This window comes from Balaenoptera acutorostrata, chromosome X, assembly GCF_949987535.1.
Source record: "Balaenoptera acutorostrata chromosome X, mBalAcu1.1, whole genome shotgun sequence".
In the NCBI taxonomy this organism is placed as follows: Eukaryota; Metazoa; Chordata; class Mammalia; order Artiodactyla; family Balaenopteridae; genus Balaenoptera; species Balaenoptera acutorostrata.
Window position 1 is genome coordinate 27,625,220 of NC_080085.1, and position 25,780 is coordinate 27,650,999.

At 41.6% G+C, this 25,780-nt stretch overlaps 1 protein-coding gene across 6 annotated transcripts in view; it reads right to left on the reverse strand.

The window, feature by feature from the left end:
- Positions 1–25,780, reverse strand: part of DMD (dystrophin) — a 2,123,648-nt gene that overhangs the window by 96,754 nt on the left and 2,001,114 nt on the right. For all 6 annotated transcript variants that reach the window (XM_057539128.1, XM_057539123.1, XM_057539125.1 and 3 more), the window contains 4 exons: positions 19,233–19,307; positions 7,005–7,206; positions 4,729–4,814; positions 2,106–2,263 (listed from right to left, as the gene is read on the reverse strand). In XM_057539128.1, the coding sequence (XP_057395111.1) occupies positions 2,106–2,263; positions 4,729–4,814; positions 7,005–7,206; positions 19,233–19,307 (521 nt within the window). The remainder of the gene's footprint in view (positions 1–2,105; positions 2,264–4,728; positions 4,815–7,004; positions 7,207–19,232; positions 19,308–25,780) is intronic.

Genomic DNA, 25,780 nt, shown 5'->3' on the forward strand with positions numbered 1-25,780 from the left:
GGTGACGGTGGCTGCAGCACCAGCAGTTCCGCGAGGCGACAGGACAATGGCTCCAGTGGCCCTGAGGCCAGCCCGCCTGACTGTGCGGCAGGAACCGTCTCTCAGTAGAGACGGCTGTCAGCAGGTTCGAGCTCTGACCGTTACTCTCAACCACAGTCACAAGACACACACAACTGTGTATACATGTATATACGAACACGTGTGTGTGTACGTGTGTGTGTGTGTGTGTGTGTGTGTGTGTGTGGTTTCACAAATAGAAAGTAAAAAAGTTACTGAAACTTGACTAAAGAGAAAACGCTTCGGAAAAAAAATTAAGTCACTGCAAGTTGTTTTATAATAGGATTTTGAAAAAAATGGATCTGGACTATTTGTGGCCATTAATATTCATTGTGTGAAAGTTACTTGTGTCTACATTCTGGAGTAGAAATGTTAACGCAGCAACGTGTAAGAAAAAACCCAGAGGAAGTGATAGTCTATTCACGTTTTGGGAGATTTGAGTATGAGGTGAAAAAATGCATTTATTTCTCCACACCTGTTTTCCTTTTATAGCCAATTTGCCATAATTTTGGCAAAACAATCCAAACAGTATATCCAATGCTACATTAAGTGGCCTTATTATGTGTGCATTTATTTACTCTGCCCAGTGAACTATTAAACGAATGCTAAAACTGCTCTAAATATCTAAATATTCACAATATTCTGCCCAGAAGGCCTTCTATGGTTTTATCCTAGTCTGTGGTCAGACTACATACAGGTCTAACCCAGTTATTGGTACACCTAGTTCTATCGGTAATGAGATTAGCATGGATGGATGGAGAAACCCCATACAAGAAAAGTAGTTCTTAGCATTTGAAAAACAACATAAGAACGTTGTGAATAATGTAACACTCCAAATATCTCATTCCTTCAGTGCTGATGGCACTACAAACAACTTTTGACAAAAAGCCATCTGGTAATATGTATCAAAAGCCACAAAACTGTTTATATCTGGTAATCCCATTTCTGAGAATTTATCCTAAGGGAAAAACTTGCATCAAAGAAAAGAGCTAACTACATAAAGATGTTCACTGCAGCATTATCTATCTTACCAAAAAAGAGAAACAAACTAAATGGCTATCAACGGAGCGCTGAGGTACTTGGGAGGAAGAGGGTATTTCTGGGGACACTGATTATGGTGTGGAAAAGGCACTGGGGCAGGATACGAAAGAGAATGGACAGGAGTGTGTGTAGCTAGTGACAGACATTAGCAGAGTACAAACCTCCGACCTGGTTGTAAGCCTACGGGAAGTCACCATCCAGGCCTTGGAAAAGTAGAGGAATGTCAAAGTTACAAAAGGAAAACTTTAGGGACTTCCCTGGTGGCGCAGTGGTTAAGAATCCACTTGCCAACGCAGGGGACACGGGTTCGAGCCCTGGTCTGGGAGGATCCCACATGCCGCAGAGCAACTAAGCCCATGCGCCACAACTACTGAGCCTGCGTGCCACAACTACTGAAGCCCACGCGCCTAGAGTCCGCGCTCTGCAACAAAGACAAGCCATCACAAGGAGAAGCCTGCGCACCGCAATGAAAAGTAGCCCCCGCTCGCCGCAACTAGAGAAAGCCCGCGCACAGCAACGAAGACCCAATGCAGCCAAAAGTAAATAAAGAAATTAATTAATTTTTTTTAAAAAAAGATAGCTGTGTCAACTATTTACCAACAGCTACTGAAAAGAAGGCTACGATGACAGAATTAGGTTAGGAAAAAAAAACGAAGAGACTAAGACACGCACAGACAAAGGTCATTTTCTTTTTTACAAAGGATTTCTCTGGCTGGAGATTTATTTCCTCCCTCGCTAAACCATGCAGACTCCCTTCCCTCCCAACATCTTAGAAACTGTGGGGTTCTGGCTGCAGACGCAGATTTCTTTCCCTTCCTTTGCACTGTCCTCTCCCCCAAACCCACAGTTCCAGAAGCCACTGCCTACAGAGGTTTCAAATATCAAAAATCCTTTACCTACCTGCCTACGGAAGAGCTAATGTGAGAAACTACAGTTCTGTGGGTTTTTATATTAATTTCTAGAATACAAAAGAATAAGTATGTTACTTAAGAAGGTGAATAACTTACAAATTGGAAGCAGCTCCTGACACTCGGCTCAATGTTACTGCCCCCAAAGGATGCGACTTCACCCAACTGTCTTGGGATTTGGATAGAATCATGCAGAAGGAGGCCCAGTCTGCGCTGGTCACAAAATCCCGTTGAACTGGCCACTTGCTTGAAAAGGTCTACAAAAGGAAAAAGAGAATTGCAACCATCAAAAAGCAGAACCAAGTAGATGTTAGCAGAATCTAAGGACCAACTCAATTCCAGCACCAATTCTCAAGAGTAGCCAATATTCCCACAGTGTACTTCTACTGTACACTAATCTGCACATTATTTTTATGGATCAAGTTAATCATCACTGTGTATATATGAAGTGTGACAACTTTTAAATAAACTACAGCCCTGCAAGTAATGAGAGCTCACATACAGTTCTGACACGTGAGTTTTTCCTAAGCCAGAACATAATCCTTTGGAAAATATTTTATATATAGGACATGACCACCATCATAAAATAAACGTTTTAGCCTTAAGAAACATAGAACGGGGCTTCCCTGGTGGCGCAGTGGTTGAGAATCTGCCTGCTAATGCAGGGGACACGGGTTCGAGCCCTGGTCTGGGAAGATCCCACATGCCACGGAGCAGCTGGGCCCGTGAGCCACAATTGCTGAGCCTGCGCGTCTGGAGCCTGTGCCCCGCGACGGGAGGGGCCGCGATAGAGAAAGGCCCGCGCACCGCGATGAAGAGCGGTCCCCGCACCGCGATGAAGAGTGGCCCCCGCTTGCCGCAACTGGAGAAAGCCCTCGCACGAACCGAAGACCCAACACAGCCAAAAATAAATAAATAAATAAATAAATAAATAAATAAGAAAATCCTTTAAAAAAAAAAAAAAAAAAAAAAAGAAACATAGAACGGGCCCAAAGCACCATCCCCTTTGGACATCAGATTCCAAAATATATCAAAATTGGGACTTCTTTATGCAGTCATACGATCACTGAGTTTCTCGTACATGTTCCCACAGGATGCTGTACATATTCGTAATTAGCTCATATCACTTTACACTGTCACTGATTTCATATGTGTCTTTTTGGCTGAAGAATGATATCCCCTCAAGGCTGGGACCATATCTTGGTCAACTGTGTGCCGGAAACGTGTGGAGTAGAAGAGCAGCGCCTGGAGGACAGCAGGTGCCCAATATACGTGCATTCACAGCATGAATGAATATACCAAACCCTCGCAACATGTTTTGTTCTCAGAAATAAAATTATTTTAATCCTACCCTGTATTCAAATAAAAGTTGCCCAAAAAGTAAGCCCACGGAAGATTCTCCTACTCATAAGCACACTTTAAACCCTAAGAAATTAAATGTTTTAACGAGATATTTAAGATGGCAGTAACAACACTGAGCTCTCACAGCATTTTCTCGTCTCTCCAGCGCACACACGATTTCAGAATTATGAATTATCTTCAAATATCCCAGCTTGAAGTTAACATTTTTGTTTCGCCAACCTCAAACCTCTTCCCTCTCAGTGGTTATTTGAAACACAAACTGGAAGCTTCCTTGATGAATCAAGTTGGTATTACGATGTGCTGGTACTATACCTATCCTGAGTAACTACAATATTTAAAGGACGAAAGCCCACAGAAATATTCTATTTTATCCAAAACACATTTTCAGATGGCTAACAAAAGCTGTTCTGTTCTTTTTTCTTGGGTTCTTAGGATGAGAAAACTCAAGTGGAAACTACATAAAAGTGAGAGCTAAAAGAGCTTGTGTATTTTGTGGCTTACTCCTAGGGGGGAAATGCACAGTAGGACACAGAGTGGCTTTGGAGGAATTCAATCTCTTTTATCTCCTGCCCGTCCTTAAGCTCAGCACATCTCCACATCCCTGTGTGGCTAGGCCTTAGGGGAAAAGAGAAAAGACAAGATACACTAGGTTTGTTTAATATTCCTACCGAAAAGATTTCTCACGAGCATTTAAAGGGGAAAAACAAGTACATTCCTTCACAGTGGGAATGAATGGTTGCTTAGTCATCTCAACTGTCCCTCCTCTAGCATTTGCTTTTAATTTGGATTTACAAATTTTAAGCAGAAGAGCCCAATAGCTAATCAAAAGGAAATTCTGTAAGGTGTTATTTACCCTGTAAGAAATGGCAAGCTGTCTCTCAAATAATAAAATGTTAGTCACATCACAGAATTGGGTACGTCAGTACAACTCGCAATAAGATGATTATAAAATAAACAAGGTTTCTTGAACACGAATGCCAGATAGTACTCTTTAAATAAGAATCCAAAGACAAGGCAAGTGCACGGATTAAACCTTCACATTCATTTTTCTGACTTAGACAAAGGGGTTAGGAAATCGGACTTTATCCCCGAGGAACGTGTGTTTTACTCAGACACAGTCGATGTAATGTAAAATAATACTTGGACTGGAGAAGTTAATGCTCATTCTCTATTTAAATACCTACAATTTAACATCTGACAGGGAACGGCACAAATCAAATTTTATGACAGTCTGAAAGCAGTTCTACATCTTACATGAGGAACCTGCTGTCAAATAAGAACACCATGTTATTCCCCATCTAGAACTGGGGTCATTAGCCAACATTAATAAAAGAATACTGAGTTAATATACATGACTTACATCTGTACTTGTCTTCCAAATGTGCTTTACACAGAGAAATGATGCCAGTTTTAAAAGACAGGACCCGGATCCTCCCTGTTCGTCCCCTGTTATGAATAATCAAAGCAGAAAACAATTACTGACACTTTACTGAACGATAAACACTTCTTAGTTAAGAGGAAAAACCTTGGATATGGAAACTCTACTGACCATTGTTTTATTAAGATCATTTAGAATGTTTCTGAGTTCATTATCTATTTGGCTGATGACCTAGAATGCGATGGAAATTTGACCAACTCGACCAATGAACATTTACCAAGTTTTCAATTCTTAAAAGCCCTTACTTGAATGGTAAGAGTTTCTCTACATAAAAATAAGAAAAATATCCTTCTATTCATCTATGGAGGGCCACCTGGGTTTATGTCGATAAGGGGAAGAATTACTACTACGTACTAAGAAAATCACCTACTTCAGTTATTGAAGCCAAAAAATACCAGCAAGGAACTGCTCTGCCCTCATAACACTCATTTAGATTTTCATCAGATTGCCCCTTATTGAGAAGAAAATTAATCACTTCAGGCCACAAAACACACAGTATAAAATATGAACATTTATCCCTACAAGAAAAATGTGATACAGTCTATTAGAGAGCATTTGAATAGATGATCTTAATGAGCAATTTAAAAATAACCTATTGCTATAGCCATGTTTTAACATAGGTATGCTTTCACTTTACATATAAACCATTCCACATGACAAATTTATTAACAAGTTCATTTTGCCCATGGGAAAAAATTAAAAGAATGAGAAGTTTTTCATTTTGTAGAAAATGTCTTTTGATAATTTTCAGCCTTTATTTTGTTATGAAAAACAACTGAACCATATATGTCGGTTAAAAAAAAAGTCTGTAGAATAACTGCAAAGGATAGGTCCCAAGAGTGGTTATTTTTGGTGAACAATATGCTCAGCTTTCAACTGGTACAATTCACTAAATCCATTAGTCAAACAAAAATCCTGGGTCCTACTGCGTTAACAAAAGTACTATCATTGGAAGATTTTATCTTTTTCCCTCTTTAAAATGGCAAATCAAAGTTTAAGAAACTTTATATAGTGACTCAGGTCTTCAAGGAGTTAAAATTGTCCCCAGATAATTTTCAGGCATAGAGAAGGGAAGTTATATACTCAGAATCCATTCGTACATCATCTGCAAAGAGAACGGTGCCAAAATATATTTGAGGGAAGACCTGAATAGAAACCCTTATCAAAGCAAATCTAAGGATAATCCGTAATTAAAATCCAACATGATCAAGGGCTTGGTAGATAATGATGAGAATTCAACAGCCAGGTGATCTTGGAACTTAAAAAGCAATACCTTATCAAAATAACAAAGAAAAAAGGTACACATTTATATCCAGGAGGTGGTAGAAATGTACACCAAAGGCAAAAGCAAATAGTTGCTACGCAACTCCTTTCAGAAGACCTTCCCAGATTTCCAAACACAGAATACGTTCTTGTTGACATGTGAAATCACGCATATAGTAATTTTGATGTCTAAGAAGAATTCAGTTGAAATTAAGACCAATTCCTTCTGCTACCTTCCTCAATTGTCTTCATTAAGCTCAAGACAAAAGTGGGGAGTTCTCCTATGTGCAATCCAAAAGAAATAAAAGAGTGTTTTCTAAGAGAGAGGGATGAATGGAGGTGCCGAAGTGAAACTTCGTAAATCCTTATTAAAAAAAAAAAAACAAGACTTCCCCAGTTTGAAGATCTGGATTTGCTGCATTAGGGCTTGTTTTCTTTTTTTTTTTTTTTTGGCTTATCAATTTACACTCTTCTGCAAAAAATCTCTCGAGTATCAGCTAACACTATTCAGAGCTGGTGACAGGTGTGGCAGCATCTCCAGGAGCACACCCCTCTCTGCCGGTGAGAGGAAGCCACCCCCGAAGAGGACGGAGGAATTCAAAATTCACAGGCAAGAAAGGGAAAGAACTCATGGCTACACACTGACTCATTCTACTATTTGAAAAATGAGTATCTCAGGGTTTGGTTTGTTTTCTAATCTGAGAGCATTCTACGTTCTAGTTCTTACCTCCTAGCTTATCAAAATATTTTTCAGTTCCATTAAATGCAAAAATGATTAATCACGGGGATAGCATTAGGTCACACGGCTTCATGACACTTTCATCCTGAGGACCATACTTCTAGACTGGAGCCCTGTTGTGACGCTAACTACACCGCCACCAGTCTGTAAACTAAGCCTCCAGTGGTACAGTCTGGAGAAAGCCTGCTGTACGTACGTGTCATAAACATTCAGCAGCCAGTTGAGACACATGTCCTCGCAGAGAGGGACGTTGACCAGACTGTTGTGCTCTTGCTCCAGGCGATCGTAAATCGTGGTCAAACAATTAATGATCTGCAGGATGTCCATGGGCTGGTCATTTTGCTTGAGGTTGTGCTGGTCCAGGGCATCGCATGCAGCTGACAGGCTCAAGAGATCCACTGCAAAAGCCACATGAAATCATAGGTGATTCAAAGGGGAAAATCCTTCTCTCACTGTTTTTCTTTTTGACAATCCTGGTAGGATTGGCTTGTACCCTTTAGTAAACAGCAAACCCGAACCCTACCCTCTTTGATTAAAGTGTTTTCTTTTCACCCCTCGGCTCTAAGTCTGATAAGTATGATGAGCATTCAAGCTCTGAGGCTGTCCTCAAGTCCCACCGGCATTGCGTGAAGATGTGGATGAAGAGACAGTTCCCATTCCTGAACTATTAGGAAATATTTGAGCGTTAAGGGGACCTAGAGTGTTCTACAGGAACAGAGTCATTTCCACCTGAATTAGAAAGAAAAAGAGCTGTTTTACTAGAGATTTTCAAAGAGTTCCTGAGAATACTTTCTTGTATTAGTACCAGAGGAGGTCAGTTCGATTAATCTGCGTGGTTAGGGTTGTGTAAACTCTTATTTCCAGCTATGCATTTATAATCATTAAGCGTTTTCCTCCTTGAAATATCAGTCACCTCCTAATCTCTCTGCTACATTAACACTAGGTGAAAAAATAATCAACTTCACTAAAATTTTCTATAGGCAAACTAAAATAAATGCATCATCTATCCAGTTTTCAGATGCAAGGCTCACTTATTTCTCCTTTCACCTTCAAATTACAGTCCACAACGTACTTTTCAAGTCCGCTAAGAACTTTATAAGTTTGGGGGGGGGGGTGGAGGTTCCCGTGATCTGAGCTGGTATTTAATCATATACTGAAAGATAAACATTTATCAAAAGTGAAGCCTCAACACTGCCCAACATGAGCAAATGCTAAGCTTTACTCCCAAGTGTCACAGAAAGATGCTTTTCTGTAAAGCCAATTTATTAGCCAAATTGGAAATGCAACAACATTGCTTTTATAACACCTTATACATCCAAGCTCTGGTCTGAATTCTCAGTCCTTTGAGAGCAAGAATCAATGGTAATTAAGTAAATCTCTCACATATCCAGGGGGAGGAGGCAACACAATTATAAATGTAACTGCAGATAAACACCACCATCCCAATCAGTAAACAGCTTGCCCCATACTAAACAGATGCAAATTTAAGGCTTTAATGCATTTTACTAGTTACTATTTGTGGCTACTTCTAATTAAATGTTAAGGACGAACCCCCCAAATGGTGGTTAATACCTATGTAGGTTAATACCTCTGTAGTGCATGTTTTCCTCTTTTCAAAAAGGAAAATAGTAACCTTTTGAAGTTTCCCTGGAAGCATGAAGGAGACCCGGGGGTGGAAGCAGGAGGTTTTTTTTTTTTCCCTTTGTCTTTCATCCCAGTGAGTAAACCTCTCTGCTTCCATGGACCAGTTTCCTTAAAATACCCTGGCCGAGCACTCATCCTATCAAAGCCAAGCCCCCACTCCTTATGCTTAAAAATACTCGAAAGATAAAGGAGTGACCTCTTTACACTGAAGCCAAGACTTTGTTTCAAGTGGCAGAAAGGAATGTAACTTGATTTGAAAGGGAGGTAGGAAGCAAAAAGAATAAAGAATTTAAAAACATGACAACACAAGCAGGCAGGGGGACAGGAGGAGGGGAAGGCCGAGTGGTGACTGTATGGGAGACCAGAGAGACATGCAGAGACGAAAGACTCCAACTTTCATCCTCTCTGCTGTGCGCCTGACTTTCTCTGAGGACACGTTTTCAGGTTTAGGAATGCAGCACCCCATCCGCATTAGCAGAAGAGAGGAGATTTCCTCCAAACACCAATAAACCCAACGTGTTTCTTTATATACTGAAGGAAGTGATGGGTGGTTCGAAGTTTTTCTAGTATTTTCTTTCTGTTACTTTGCCGTAATCATTATAAATATTTTGCTTTATATCCAAGGATATAAGAACTAACAAGTGAGAATTTTTAGACTCACTTTTGTATGAAGAGTCTAATTTCCCCGTGTGATGGAAACAAATAACCAACAGCAAAATGGCATCAATTTTTTATCAGGCCCACTCTTCTCTCCGTACAGGTGAATGGGTAACACACAGAAGAGGAAATTGGGAGCATAAATAGCTCCAGAGGGGCGCAAAGCAATTGCTCTGAAATAACAGGAGCGGGAGGTGACATAGTTGGGAGAGAAACACTGTGCAGTGCGCTCTGCTAAAACCAAGTGTGGTTAAACACAAGAATGATCCATCACAGAAGACTGGAGAACTCATCTTCCCAAAACAAACATATCAAACAGAATCCCACTATCATGCAAGAATTTGTAAAAGACTCCTATTTAGGGGTACATAGCCGATACTGTGGACTTGAAAAGAGGTGAGAAAATCAATAGGGACTATGTAATTGCCCCACAAACATACACTTAACTGTTCAAAATGAGCATCTTAAAGAATACATTGCGATTCTTTGATGAAACTTTAAACATAATGATTAGCTGCTTCTAGAAGCCTCAACAAGCAACCTGCAGACACAATTTTGTATAACTACCCTTTTACCTCAAGCTAGGAATTTCCATTTAGGAGAAAATCTCTCTCTCCTTTAGTGTATTCACTAGGGAATACATTTTAAAGCTATATAAAAACCCAAGTGTGTTCTAATAGACCCTTCTCTTTCAAAAATCATTTTGACAGTAGAAGATGCTATAGGTTTTGACGCCACTGAAGAATAGAGAGCATCTGGTGGTGCCCTCATGCATCAGGGGTGTGGGGTGAAAGAGGGGGGACAAGACAAAGAACGACCGGCTCTCCAGGATCCTCTCTGCTAAGCACGAAAAGCAGGAAAGGAAGGAGATGAGATGAGATGGGATGGGATGGGGTGGGGTGGGGTGGACGGTTCCTGAGGCGCTGGCTGTGCCCAATCACCCTCTCAACACCCTGGGTTCAAATGCTAACTCTGTTCTTTTCCTCATACGCCACAAGTGAGGAGCTCAGATGAATTTTTTTTTTTGGTCTTTTACAGAATCCTAGGCTTTAAGAACTCAAAAGCACCTTTAGAATCGTTTTGCAGTGGGGAAAACTGAGACTGGACAGGAGGAGACCTGCTCTGGGTATTATGGCAGGACACATGGAGGTATGTACTGAAAAGCAGAAAGGTGGGTGGCAGAAGGTGTCCTTACAGGCTGTACAGAAAAAGAAAAGAAAACCACCCCGCATTCTCTACTAGCAATAATACTGGGAGAGAAAAGAAGCACCAAAATGTTGGCTAGAATAAGCCCGATGGTGCCCACACAACCCCGGGCTCATCCCATGGGTCAACCTGGATACCCCAGGTTAACAATATAAACAATCCTGTAACCTAATTAGCACAGACACAGACAGGGGCGGGCGGGTCATGGTGGGATAACTCCTGTGTGTCTGCTGACTTTTTGGCCCAGGCAGCAGAAGGCGTCTGCGGGAAGAAGAGGCTGTTGTGGACATCACATCATTCTACAGGCAGCTTACACTTCAGGCTGAAGGACCTTCCAAGCAAATCTTTGCCCAGCAAGAAAGTCAAGCACTTTGCCGTAGTTATCTTTGCTGTGAGGGTTAACTCCAGAGGCGCTGAAGTTGGCAAGAGATGTTTTGCTAAAACAGACACACGACGCAGACCCTTTGATCAAAGCAAGGAAAAGAAATGACTCACTGTGTTTATGGGTAGCCACGAGTTACAGGTTATCACAGTTGTTTGCTGCTAGCAATGACGTTAGTCATTTTTACCTGGTCTCAGGGACGCCCAGGGAGGCCACTGGGTTTGGGACTGGCTATGTAAGAAGACGACGTCCAGATTACCAGCAGCTAAAAGCAATCCTGGCTGAGACTCCAATTAGTGCTCCCTGGTTTCTAAAGTGGTGTGTGCTCACATTGGTGGTTCTTGATCCAAGAGATAAAGTGCATCCTGGTATGGCCCTGGTAGAGAGAGGGCACTTGGCGCTTGTACTTGGCCTCTCCACACCCTATGCTGGAAGGCATCCTGTGGTTGTGATGCGTATCCTTGTTTTAATGTTGCTGCTGTACCGTAGGCTTTTCCTTTCTACAGTCATGAACTGTACATTTGTAAGGACTGTCATTTGGGTTCTGTGAGCTTAACTATCATCCCCGGAGCAATCAGTGCCAGAATGGAGATTGTTTAGAAGACCCCAACTCATTCTTAGCTGAAAATATGGGTAAGGCATTATTTTAAAAGGAAAAAAAAAGATGATTCTAATAAAAGGGATGAAAATAAACCATTGATGCTGGTTGCCAAGCTACCCTTGGTTTGAAGTAGCACAGGCTTTGAAATTCGTTATCAATAATACAACTTTCTACAGCAAACTGGAAATGGTAGAACCTGAACTCCTGGAGCTAACGGAATGGATTAGAAGGGGAGAGCAAACTGATGGTAAGTCTGCTAAAAATTCAATTCCTTGGTTGCAGGAGCAAAAGCTCAAATAAGTTCAGAACCTTCCTCCACTGAGCTTCGCCCTCTCTGGCCTGCAGGCAGAGTGCCAACTAAAGGAACCTGGGGACTGGCACTTTTTGATAAATGGGCGACACCTGAGAGACCAATTACAATTAAAAAGATAATTCAAGTGGGGGAACTTACAGGTGTTCCCTACTTTACCACAATTTTCTCTTTCAGTGCCACACTAGTAGTCTCTGGACTGGGGCTACAATTAAGTGTAGGAACCAATGTGACCCCTTATCAAAAATTGGGAAGAGAAGGGGAAGGGAAAGGGGAAGCCCAGGCATGTCTTATCCTGCTACCAGCTAAATATGGACTAGTCCAGTGGCCGAACCCAGGGGATATACTCTTTGTTGGGGGAGAGTTTGGATGAAAATTTAACAATAAGGAAGAAAGACTGTTGCCGAAGGGAAGAAAGCCACCAAACGGGTGTTAAAAAGGGAAAATCTAACATAATGCTGGTGCCTAGAAAGAGGCTTAAAATAAGAGAATAATATGCTCCCTTGGCTATGACTCAGATGCCCTTTTAAAAAGCCGAGAAGTGAGCAGGACAGCTGGCCAATCTATCGAACACACTGGGTGAAGAGGTGGGAGTTCTGACTGTGACCAAGACCCCACGGAGCAGTATTAAAGCGGTTATGGCTTTTGGTGCTTGTTTCACAGGATACATCTGTCATTAAGCACCTGCTTTGGAAAGTACCCTGCGGGAATATTTACCCAGTCATATCTGGAGAACACTGATTTATAATCATCTGAATGAACACGGTATGGTCATTAATTGTGATGATGAAGGATTACGAAAGGTATTGGGTATGTGGTAGAAAGTTTATATGGTATATGCCTCATCTGTCACAATATACTGTGTTAAAAAAAAAAAAAGCTAGCGTTAGTGTGTGAGGAAAGCTACAAATCGGTGGAGGGACAATTGGGACGCTTGGATCACCGAGGAAAAGCTCAGTTGAATTTGGTGGGCCCACTTCCCTGAGATTGAAAAGCCAGACATTTTTTTGTTGTTGTTACTTAGACATTCAGATTTATCGTTGACACCTATTTTCTTCATATTGCAGTTTTCACATAGAAGTCTGGATTAAGTTGATAATATGGATGTAATATACATTTACTTTTGAGAATTTTCAATTCCATTTTAAATGATCAAGTAGTTTGTAAATCATAGGTGAAACCTTCTAAGATGTTTCGAGTACATAAGTTTGTTTGACATAGGCAGGATTCATGAGATGTGTTGGGGATAAATGGTAAGAACAGCATGTTTATATTAAACATAGAAAGGGACTGAAGGGGCTTCCCTGGTGGCGCAGTGGTTGAGAGTCTGCCTGCCGATGCGGGGGACACGGGTTCGAGCCCTGGTCTGGGAGGATCCCACATGCCGCGGAGCAACTAGGCCCGTGAGCCACAATTACTGAGCCTGCGCGTCTGGAGCCTGTGCTCCGCAACAAGAGAGGCCGCGACAGTGAGAGGCCCGCGCACCGTGATGAAGAGTGGCCCCCACTTGCCACAACTAGAGAAAGCCCACGCACAGAAACGAAGACCCAACACAGCCAAAAATAAATAAATAAATAAATAAAAATTTAAAAAAAAAAAAAAAAAAAGAAAGGGACTGAAGGACCAAGAGATATGTAATATTCCAGAGGCAACTGAGTACGAAGTGTTTATTGTATATGAAATATACAAGAGGCACTAATTATACACATGGATACTTAATATTCATGAGGTCTTAATTCGGGCACCCATCAGTGAGACACATTCTGGCCCCATGTGTCCTCTGCTCCAGAAACTCAAGTAAAAACCATGGCCATTGACCAGGCTAAGTATCACACTATAACTGTGGACAAGTGCGCTTGTCTCTGTGTCCTCAATAGAGCAAGTTTATGTCATTGGCCTAAGGTGAAAAGCCAGAAATTTGCTGTGGACGGCTATAGATATTTCTGTGGCATACCCAAACCAAAGTTCATTTAGGAGTGACTACTATTCCTATGATGTTTGCCTGGGAGACTCAACATTTCTGTATCTCAGCTGTATTTCCTAGTTATAGTAAAGACGTTAGTACACAGTGGCAACAGCATGTCTGGTGGACCAAAGAGCATGGGACTGCTTGAAATAAAAGAATCTTAGGAGAATTAGGAGCTGGGCGAGGACTACCTGGCAAGGTAGAATTTGCTTTGAGTGAGAAAAGAGAAACCGATGGAAAAGACCGCCTAGTGCAAAAAGAACACATCAAGGGAATCTAATTCCAGGAGAAAAGAGGATATCAACTAGAAATGGAACCTATCAGGTCCTCCTTAACAGCCTCAGCACCATGACTGAGAACCCACCCTTCTTTCCCTTAGCGAGCAACTCGTGGGTACTGGACACATTTCCAAACAGGACTACAGGGCACCCCCTGGGAGAGAGATGCCTCCTGTTACCGGCCGGACCCCTCTCTTGGGGCACCGATATCCATCAAACCATGTAAGTGGAGAAAACGAGTTTGGCTCCATCCTCAAGATGTTTTGAATTCTGAAATAACAGAGACCTGGCCTCCAACCTATGTGAAAAATAATATAATGGTATACGGGAAAAGGAGATTTTTGCGGGGAAGGGACAAATAATTACACTGTAACACTGTTGCCTTCTTGTAACCTATGCCTGCAAGAGACTGGAGATTTGTAAGCAATGTTACCATGGGTCCTGTGAGTCTTCTTTAGTGACCAAACCCTATCTGATGCCACCTTTCAGTGCATGCACAAAAGGTGACGTACGTGTACCAAGAAGGGAGCACCTTTTTTTTACCTGGTATGTCATTGTAAGGATGAGTCTGGCCATTGTGCCTCTATTCAGACAACTCCAGGCTGTACAAAATTTCTCTACTGTGTGATTTAGTTGCTGAACGGAAGCAAATTGTTCTATATTTCTTGTTTGCAGAATATCTGTCACATTTATCAACTGCAGTATATTTAGCCCTATGGTTTGGGCTCTCTCCAACCCACCACACACTAATAAACTAAATACATGGGCTTTGTTAAGTGCATTTTTATTTCTGCTCTTAGAAGTTGGCTATATTTTTAATTTTAGAAGCTGCAAACCTATAGGATGCTCATGAGAACTACAGCCGGAGAAAGAAAAAGCTTAGATTATCTTCTTCATAACTTTCAGTGGGCTATCAGCCATATGAACCAGCTTATAAATCCTTCTTACCCAGATTTTCTCTCTGTCTCTGCTTTTCTGTCGAGTTTAATTTTCATTCACAATGCCTTGAAAGGCAGTATGGAGTCATGCAACATTAAATGGATTACAAACTGGGGACATTATAGGCCAATGGTGATGCTCTAGACTTAAATAGCAAATCCTCTATAGTGGATAAAACTGTGGTATTCAGGTTTCTGCAATACCGAAGCTTTGACAGTGAAGTGAAAAAAATAAGACCAAGTGCTTAGCGGCGGTAGCATGGCATATTTTCTAAGGCACCTGTAATTCAAACTCTTTACTGGCATCAGGAAATCACTGAGATAACGTTATTAATTTTCATTAAAGTAAGAGTTGGTGGACACGACCTTCAGTTGGAAAAGGTAGCCAGGACAAGTTTTGTTTGTCTGTACCACAGACAATAGCTCTTTATCATGGCTTTACAGGCACAGAAATGACAAAAAGGCCGGAAGATAAACCTAAGCAAATCTAAAATTAAGAGGAAATTCTGAAATCATATACTGAACAGTTAGTTAAGTAATGTGACCACGCATGTTTTCAATAATAAAAGGAGAGGTGAACTCTTCATTCTATATTCATACTACACGTGGAAACCTCCTACTATTCTTGAGAATCTAGTACTTAATTTAGATAAATACACCCTAATTTTGCTGTACCTAAATCTTTTTCAAATATGAGAAAAGTCATGCTTAGAAAGGAAATGCTGAGAATTTTAAATCTGTTTAAAAGTGAAAATTCTACAGTCTGCCTTCAGAGCTTGCTTTATTATAGGGTTATAATCGCCCATGGTCAAATTTTTTTATAATATCAAATCCCCGTTTTTCCAACGTTTATTGGAAATGTTAATGTACACTGAAATAATAGATAACGAGACACATATGTGAATAGAAAGAGTTTTTTAACAGGAGGAGAACTGAATAATGCCTAAATCCAAGGTCAAAAGGAACATTATGGAAAGGGTTTTTCCAATCTAGTCAGTTTGGGGGCTTTTTCATAGTATAACCTGGGACAGCTGATTATCTCTTCTGAACTTTTAGTATCTCACTTTTACATCTCTCTACGTACTACAGCACTTTACAGTAACCATTTCATAATTGCCCCTTTCTCAATGGAAGGCACTACCTCTGGGATGGGGCGGGGACAGAAGAAGAAGAAGAGGCAGAAGACTTTCTCCATCCAGCCTTGTGACTCCACTCCATCCCAAACTGCCTCTTTCCAGCTTTGGTACATTAACAGGTCCCTAAGGAAATCCTAGGCCTGGGCAGTCCTTTAAAATCCACTTGGCAGCTATACAGCTGAAAAATGATAGCTTCAGACTATAAGCTATACGGAAATGGAAGCCTGAATTTACTTTCATTCATGCATCCATTCCTTGAAAACAGATTAAGCCCTTCTCTGTGCCAGGCTTTGTGCTCAGCATTGGAGAGACCAAGAAAAGGAGGAAAAGCCTACTCTCTCCTTCCCAATAATTTCACTTCTAGGCCATTTCTTCTCCATCTCCATGTAGAAAACCACACACGGGCAACACCAGTTGACTATCTTACTGCTAGCCTCTGCAGACCCCTTGGGTCAGACGCCTTCATTCCTGAAGACTGGGTAGCCAGGGGTCACAGGCCTCTGCTCTTCCCCAGTTCTGGCCCAGTTCGGGGTGATTTCAACCTTGGCAGCGATGACTCGTGCATCACTCTAGCCTCTCAGTTCATTAGCTTCCTATTTCATCTCCACGGAAATTCACATCTGGTCCGCCTCTGCCGCCCACGCAAATGGTCATATCCTAGACCGAGCCAGCCGAACCGTTCCGCTTCTGAAATAACGTTTAGCTTTTGCTGCTGTCTGACCACAACTTCTTGGCTTTCCAGTCACTTTCGCACAATCTCTTCCTCTACCTCCCTGAACAGCTGGCCTCTCGATCCCTCTACCTCCTAATTACCAGCTTCCACCCAAATTCCCAGCCTCTCCTACCCCATGCAGACTCGACGGACAGCACTCCAACCACTTAACCACTCTTTTGCCCAAATCCCTACTTCACGTACCCGGCTGGCCTCTGCCCACCTGGGACAGAACCATCTGGCTGCGCCTGGAGAAACAGCCCTGCGGATTGGTGCTGTCGTAAACCGCTCAGCAGACTCTGGGCTCCATGACGCTGCTTCTCAAAGTAGCCCTCTCTTTCTCCACAGAGGTTAAGGCCAACCTCGACTCCATCCCCTTCTGCCCTTAGCCGCAGCACGGGACCTCTCCTCCACCTTCACACAGAAAACAGAGCCCCCCCCACCGCGGGCATCCCTCGCCCGCTTCCCACTAGGTCTCCTTAGTTACCTAGCCCGGCCCAGCTCCCTTCCTCAGCCCCACTCCTTACAGTGGAAGACAGGCGTCCCCTTTCTTCTCTCGGCCTCTGGATTACCTTCCCCTATCCTCTAAGAACTCACATGTTTTAGTATCTCCTGAGCCAGCAACTTCAATTTTGTCCCCGCTTCTCATATTCATTTAAACAGGCTCAAGCATCTCTCAACCTATGTGCACGTGCACTCCATTGACTTCTCAGCCCCTTCCAGCTAACTACCGCCCCTCTCCCCTCCCCTCACAACGAAATTTCTCCAAGAATCGTCTCAACTGTCTTTACATCCCCACTTCTGCTTTACTCTGAAACCCACTTCACCACCTCCACCGTGCCTCTAAAACCTCACCAAAGTTACTAAGGACCTCCTCGTTGCTAAATCCAATGGGCACTTTTGCCAACCTCATCCTGACCTCCCAGCAACATCTGACCCCGGTGGCAGGCCCCTTCTTTCTGCCCACGCAATATGTGCCACTATACCCTCTTTGTGTTTTCCTCTGCAGTCCCCTCTGTACCTTGTTCGCCCTCTGCCCTAAATCCTGTTTTCTTGTTACTTTACACTCTCCCCGAGCATCTGCACGCTTATGATTCCTAAACATTGCCCGTATGTTTCTCCTGAGCGCCACAGCTCTATGTCCAGCTCTGCCAGGCACGTCCACCACTCACCCCAGGTGAGCACCTAAGTATCTTCCTTGATTCCCCCTCACCTAGCACATCAAACTCATCACTAAGCCCTATCAATTCCACCTGGTATTTTTCAACTCTCCCCACTTATCTCCATTCCTCCTTTGCCAATTCAGGCCACCATATTGCTGGTTTAGACGACTGAAACTGCTCACCAAGTCTCTCCCCCAGCAGGTGTACACCACCGCCAGGGTGCAGGCTCTATTCCACAGCCAGAGTCATCTTTCTAAATGACAATCCCATCGTGCCATCCCATTGCACGGCTCCCTACTGACCTCTAAACTCTTTAACTTAAGTTTAAAAGGCCTTTCACAATCTGCCTCCTGCTTCTCCTCCAGCCAAATATTTTACCACAGTCCCTCCCTGGAGCTCCTGTGCTTTAGCCAGGCTGCAGTATTTTCAGCTCTTGACTGCATCTCTGGACCCCACGCCTCAGCACATGCTCTGCCTTCTGATGAGAACATTCTTTCTGGAGTGAGCTCTACTTGCCCTTCTGGACTCACATATCATAGATGCCACCTCTTCAAGCAAACCCCACAACTCATGGTACCCGTTCTTCCACTGTCACATGACTAAATATATGACTTTGAAACTGTCCCTTCACTTTTTCTCAGGGTGTCCGTAAAGCCTTAATAGAGGTTTTTTTTTTTTACTGATTTTTTTTTTTTACAGACTGCAGATGTTCTTGATGATCTTATATACGTACACCTATGTCTCTAGACTTATGGACACCCTGTATATCCCTCATTAGACTGTAAGTTCCATCAGGGTAGGGACTGTGCCTATCTGTTTCGTGGTCACATTAACAACATACATGGGCTCTCAAACAATATTATACCTGGTAACAGATATATAAACTATCTGATGAACAGATAGCATTGTATGACACTGGGAATTTTTCCCACTGATGTAAGCTATCTAGCAAAAGCAGGAAAACAATTTTGTCATCTTTCTTCTCTGACAGTATTTATCTGAACATTAGCATTCAAGCTAAAAAACAATACACATCTGTGAACTTTGGTTTGGGTAAGGCAATCTGATGCTAATACTTCAAATATTCAATACATTTTATAAGAAGAAGTAAAGGAAGAACAGGTGGAGATAATTCAAGTTCCATAAAGATAATTCTGAATGCCAACGCCATTAGTTAGAAAATAAAAATTACCGGTATCTTATCAATTCAACATCAGTAGCTGAGGCATGGTGGCAGGAATGATTCTAGACAATGTAACAAAGCAGTCTAGGTGAACACTCAGCCAAAGATACTTTAAAAAAATGAATTCTGTGTTACACCTGGACTTGAGAGAGCTATTTCTCCCCGCTCCAACAGCAAATACTCCCAACCATTTTTTTTTTAAACCAAAGAATAACTATCAAGTATTTCGAGCACTGGTTAATACTTACAGCAAAGGGCCTTCTGCAGTCTTCGGAGTTTCATGGCAGTCCTATAAGCCGAGAACCTGACATTATTCAGGTCAGCTGAAGAAAAAAGGGGGAAAACAAAGATCATTTGTTATTTTCTCAAAAGACACAGATAAACTCCCAATGATTTGCCAACAACAACAACAACAAGAGGCTAGGGGGAAAAAATCTCTTGTTTATGCCCCAATTTTGGAAAGGTGAAATTCTGTCGATGTGGGGAAAGAAAAAAAAAATGTCTTTTTGCTCTTTGACAATCAGGAAAGCTAAGTTCTGTGAGGGACGATGGTGGCATAGCCTGCAGGGAGCTCATGTAGCCCTTGTTCCCAAGAAGGAAAAGGACAGGTATTTCTTTTTTCTAGACTGTAATCTTGGTTCTATTGTAGTGAATCTTTGCTACACAAGGTGAAAGAGAACAGGGCAGATTTCCCTGAAACAGCTATGAGAATTTAGCAAACAATCAAGTGGCAACATAACATGTTTTTGTGATTATCAAAGTTATACATGCTCACTGTGGAAAACTTAGAAATTAAAGGAAAATATAAAATCAAGTAAACAAACCATCCATAATCCCATTATGCAAAGATATGCACTGTTAACATTTTGAATATTTCTTACCCAACACAGGCGTGTGTCTCTGTGTGTGAGATGTATTTTAAAATTTAATTGGCACAGTTAACCCTCATCCCAGGTTTAGGTCCACCTGATCCCACAGGTTCCTTCTATTTAACTATTTTGCATTTATCTAGAAAGTAACTAATTCAGCAAAGACAGGATAAAAGAGAGCTGGCTTAAAAAGAAGTTCACAAACTCACATGTGTGTACACACACACATGAACTAATTGGAAGTTTTTGCTCAAAAATTTGGATGCAAGCTAAACATACAAAAATGATACTAGATGTCAACAAGAAAAGTTGCGAATCCATATCAGAATGGATATTTGTTTCTGTACGTATTCTGTACTAATGAAGATACCGCTATCCTAAAAGAGATTAAAATAAGTAAAATAAAATTGGGACTAAAATAAACATTTAGCTTTATATTCTAAGGTGCAATCATTCTAATATTTTGCACGTATTAACAGCTCAACAATTTCTGCTACAGTGGTTTCTACTGTCACCTGTCTATCAAGCCCCAACTCACCTCACCTAGCAGAAATCTATATTTAGATGATGCCCTCACTCAATTTTGCGTAAGCCTTGATATACGCCAAGCTATATTTCTTTTCTTGCATTTTTGTGTACTTATGTTTCATAAACCCAGCTCCAAAAAGCTCCTTGAAGACAAGTACTCCGTGCCCTACTTCTGTCGTATTTCCCAGTGACTTAACATACAACTGCTCTCTGAAAAAACAGGTCTAATACAGCTCAGGGACTGACTGACAAACTCATGAATATGTGAACAAAAGAATGAAAAAAAGAAAAAATATACTGGCAAACATGACTGACTGCCATAATCAAATGGCACCCACAGAACCAATTCTAATTAGAGGTTAAGAAAGGGAAATAATTTAACCCATATCCAAGTTGCTTGGGTCAACATTATTAGATTGATGGCCTTCGCAGAGACCGAATAAAACAACCTAAATTGAAATTAGGGGAAAGAAAAACAATGTCTGTAATTTACTTTAAAATATTCAATGTAAAAACCAAAAAGACTGACAATACTAAATGTTGGCAAGGATGTGGAGCAACTGGAACTCTCAGACACTGTTGGTGGGAATATAAAATAGTACGACTACTTTGGAAAACCAGGTTAGCAATTTCTCAGAAAATTAAACATACATCTACCTTATGACCCAAAATTCGACTCCTAGATATTCAGCCAAAAGAAATAAAAACATGCCCACAAAAAGATGTGTACGTGAATGCGCATAGTAGCTTTAATTCATAATAGCCAAAAACTGGGAAGAAAACTAGAGTAGAATGAATAAACAAATTGTGGTGTAGTCACACAACAGGATACTACTCTGTAATAAAAAGGAACTAACTACTGATAAAGCAACAGTGTGAGCTGATCTGAAAAACATTACCCTGGGTAAAAGCAGTCAGACACAAAGAGTAAAAAAAAAAAAAAAATACTGTTTGATTCCGCTTATATGAAATTCTCGAAGAGGTAAATCTCACCTATACACTGACAGAAGGCAGATAGATGGTAGCCGGGAGCGGGGACGGGGTGGGTAACTAATGGAAAGGAACACAGGGGTATTTTTTAGGTGATTGAAATGTTACATATCTTGATTGATATGAAGGTTATTTGAGTGCATACGTCTGTCAAAAACTCAAACTGTACACTTAAAATGGGTACATTTATTGTGTTTAAAGTATGCCTTAATAAAGTAGATTTTAAGAGTTAAAGAAACCCTCACAGGGACTGTACAATATGAAGTATGTGTGTGTTAGCTTAGCTACATTGCAGAGGCGGTCAGTTGTCTTAATCAGGAAGGCACACTCCAGGGGTGGTTGGCTAGCAATTAATCAAAAAGCCTCACTCCAGAGCTGCCACTGTTAAGTGCTTCAGCTATATTTAGCTCTTGTTACACCTAAAATCCTATTAATACACCTAGTATCCAAATTAATGTTGGATGGGCTTGTGTTAGTGATATTAGTGGTTTACAAAATACCAGGACTGTTGAAAAGGGTTCAGAATAGAAACATTCCCTGCCTTTACATTAACAGGGTGTGGGAAGAATCTAGCAGGCCCTCCACCTTTAAAAATGGTGCCCTAGGCCGGATTCCAAAATCTCCAGCTGTAGCTCATTGGATTCTTGGTTGCCTGAATTCAATTAGATGGCTGGCAAAATCCTGCTGTTACAGCAGGGGTTTGCCAACTTGAGCGTACACCAGAATCACCTGGAGGGCTAGTTAAAAATACACATTCCCAAGCCGCACGCTCAGATGTTCTGATTACGCAGGTCTGGAGAGGGCCTGAGAATCTGCATCTCTAACAAGTTTCTAGGTGCTCGATGCTGCTGGTCCAGAGACCACGCTTTGAGAACCACTGTGTTAAGGACTGTGGCAGGTGTGGATTGTGAGGCTCTCCCGCCAAACACTCAAAAAGGCAGGGCTGTGACTTCACTGTGCCTTGGGCACAGGCTTTAAAATTGTTCTCCGCTCTGTGGCTAGTAAGTGTTCATATGTGACAGAGCTTGTTCTGAGACTTGCTTTCATCATGAACCTGGTAGCCAAGATGTGGATAAGAAGGCAGCCCTCACCTATGTCTTAACCACGGGTGGCTACCGACACCTACCTACCCCACAGAACCTGGGCAGATCCTTTTTACCCAACTTACGATTCGAGGGCCAACAGCACCAGCACCTCTTTGGACCTTGTTAGGAATGCAGAATCTCAGGCCCCACCCAGCTCTAAGAATCAGAATCAACATTTTAATAAGATCCCCAGGTGATTCATATGCACCTTCAAGTGCAATGGAGTCTTTAATTGTACATTTTAATACAGTTTCTTGTTCCATGTTGTTAAAGTGCAAGTATAAACTCTGTACAGAGACCTGTGTGGGCTTTTGTTTTTGTCTTTCTACATTCCATTTTGTGGGCTTTCAGGGTATTTAATGACTATTACAGTCAATTTGACCAAAGACTCACCTCTGGGATATATTTGTGGGTCTCTTGTTTATGATGAATGCCAATAAAAGGTATTCAATAAGTTGAAAGTGTCTACCCTGTCCGATTTTCCTGGATCTATTCGGAATTCAGGACAAATGGTCTAAATGAGGTCAGAAGCTCCATCCAATCCTCACAGTTTGTATCAAGAATTGACAAATTCCAGGAGCTAGAGATCCAAGTGGGAGAGGCAAGGATGATCTGATTCTTTCGGGGCGTGGTTCACGGTAGAATACTATCAGAGACAAGCATCTGGAACATTCCTGCTCTAGCAGTGCTCTCAGCTTCCCTAAAGCAGTTCAAACTTTCTTCCCTTTCAAATCCTTCTAACTATGGCACATTCTGCCTGGCGTTAATCCACTCTGACGCCCTTTCAAGCGTACCCCAAACACAATGCAGAGAACAAGACTTCTGCCACCAGTTTTCTATGTACCACAGTCCAACTCATTATCAAACAGTGATTCAGGAAGACCAAGAGAGAGTAGCAGGGAAAATGTCTAGTTTTCAACATAATGCAACAGAAGCCATACAAACTTATATCCAGTAACCATCAGTGAACTGCAACGGAGTTCTGGTGCCCTGTAAGTCCTACTCCAGAGAGTTAACCATCTGTGTTGTCTGAATCCGCCCTCTGGCTTACAGCTGGAAGAGATAAGTCTCTGTCGCCTTGTGAAAATGTGTAGGATACACACTGAAACCTCAAGATGCGGTACAGCTGCGGACAATGTGACACTGTCCCGGGCTGAGGCTGGAGCTGATCTCGTAGCTAAAGTATGCATGCAGAATAAAGCTTCAAGTCCCGATCCCCATCCCCCGTGGGAGGCCGGCCTCCACTTTCCCTGGGAGCTGCCTTTCCAGGACTTTGGCCCAAGTTGTGATGAGCTCACTAGCTCTCACAACCGGAACTCAAGAGGCATGAGACTGTCCAAGAAACGAGTCACACGATGTTTGCATGGCAGCTGGTAGAGAGCGTACTTGGAAGGATAAACATGCTGAACTGTACATTCCTCTTCATGACTTGAATTAGTTTATCCAGGGCTGGTTTTGGCCTAAAAATGGAGAAATCTAGAAACTCAAGGAACAAGGGGAAATATTATACCATCTACGCTCTCAAGTTGAATCACCAGCTACTGAAGTGATGGCCCATTTGACTTTTACTTTGAGGCACAAAACAAATCACAGGTTTTGCTGCACCTTTCTTTGGCCTATGACTTTCCCTTGACTTTGGTAAGTATTTCTGTTATATGACTTTTACTTTCATTCTGTGGAAGGTAGTGGTGGAAGGTGTCAAATTCACCAGAAAAGAGGAATGACCGATCAAGTTAGAGCCATGAACCTACATATTGTTGGACTTGCTCTTGCAAAACGACTGAAAAACACCTCAGCATTTTAAAGTTATGGGAAATTTTGGAAAATATTATAGAAATAAAACATTAAGGCCCTTCATTTCAATTTTACAGCTGGTTTCTGCCTTTTAATCATACTTCAAAAATCCTGCTACCCATGACCGAACTGAGGTCTAGAATTTAAAACAAGGAGTATTTCGGTCCAGCTTTCCAATGCCTTGTGGGCACTTTTTAGAAAGGCCCAAAGTTTCAGTATGTTTATCTATATTAGGTAGAAAGAATGACAATGACCCCATAAATGTAATGTGTGGAAAGAGCTGGATGGCTGAAGATTATCCCAACAGATGAATTCGTGGTGTGGTCTTTGTTTCCTACCAACTCTATTTCCCAGCAGAAATGTATTCCAAATCCCTCAGGTGATCATGAGTGAAAAATAAAATCTAGAGGAAGTATGATTTTTGGGGGGTATAGTTGCAACTTCAGTGTTGGCATACAATGTGAATTAAACTACTGCATGTCCATTTTAACAATTCTCCAAATTTTCTAAAGAAGCCACAACAAGGTAGTCTCCCCCTACACTAATATAATATATAGAAAGGCAGTAGATTTTAAAATATTAATATAATAATATATCTCTGATTCCCCAGCCTCACTCTTCCTGCGTTCTAATGGACTCTCCACACGACAAGTATTATTCTTATCAGTTCCAACCCACTAGAACAGACAAGAGCCACGGACGGGCCTTTATGAGGCTTGAGATAAACTGAGTAATTTAAACCAAGTCTGGCTTGAAAGCAAATTAAGCCAAGATATCCAGGCTTCAGAAGCTTTAGAGTACAAAGTAGAATTGTGGGGAACTCTTCAAGAACTCTTCAATAATACGGAGGATTTCTGGAACATATCTTTAAAGAATTAGCCGAGAGAGAGGAGGTACATTAACACATGACACTTGGCCTATAATTTTTTAGATATATTTGAGGCCTTTTACAATCTACACTCATTAAAACCTCATCATCAACACTGAGCTTCACTTAAGTGGGGAAAAAATAAACCTACATAGAGATAAATAGGAATGACACATTCATACTTGTATGAACTGCAGAAAGCTGAGTCTGTGAATTTATAATTACCATCAAGTTGTTTCCAGGTGTGAAATGGTATTACTTATTTGCTACCAGTTATTCTCTAGAATTCTTCTGAAAAATGAAGAGAAGCAATAAAGTATCCAGGGTAGCACAAATGTGGAAGACTTAGAATTGTGAAAGAGAGACACAAACCAACCCAAACCAAAAATAAAAAAATAGGGAAGTTCAACTGTGAAGTAAAAGAGAGCACCAAATCCTGACTGTGGGTTGTTCAAGGGCTTTCTGGCTCCCTCCTCCCTCTTGCTTGGCCTTCCTCAGCTCAATCTCACTACTTCTTAGCAACATTGTTCTAAGAGTTGAAGAGTTGAAATTCAAATTAGCTTTGCTTTCTTGTTTGCTGCTCTGGTAAAAGGTTTGTTGAGAAAGCAGTTTCTATAACAAATGGCCAATGTAAAGTTCTGCAGGGGGGGAGACACCGTGTA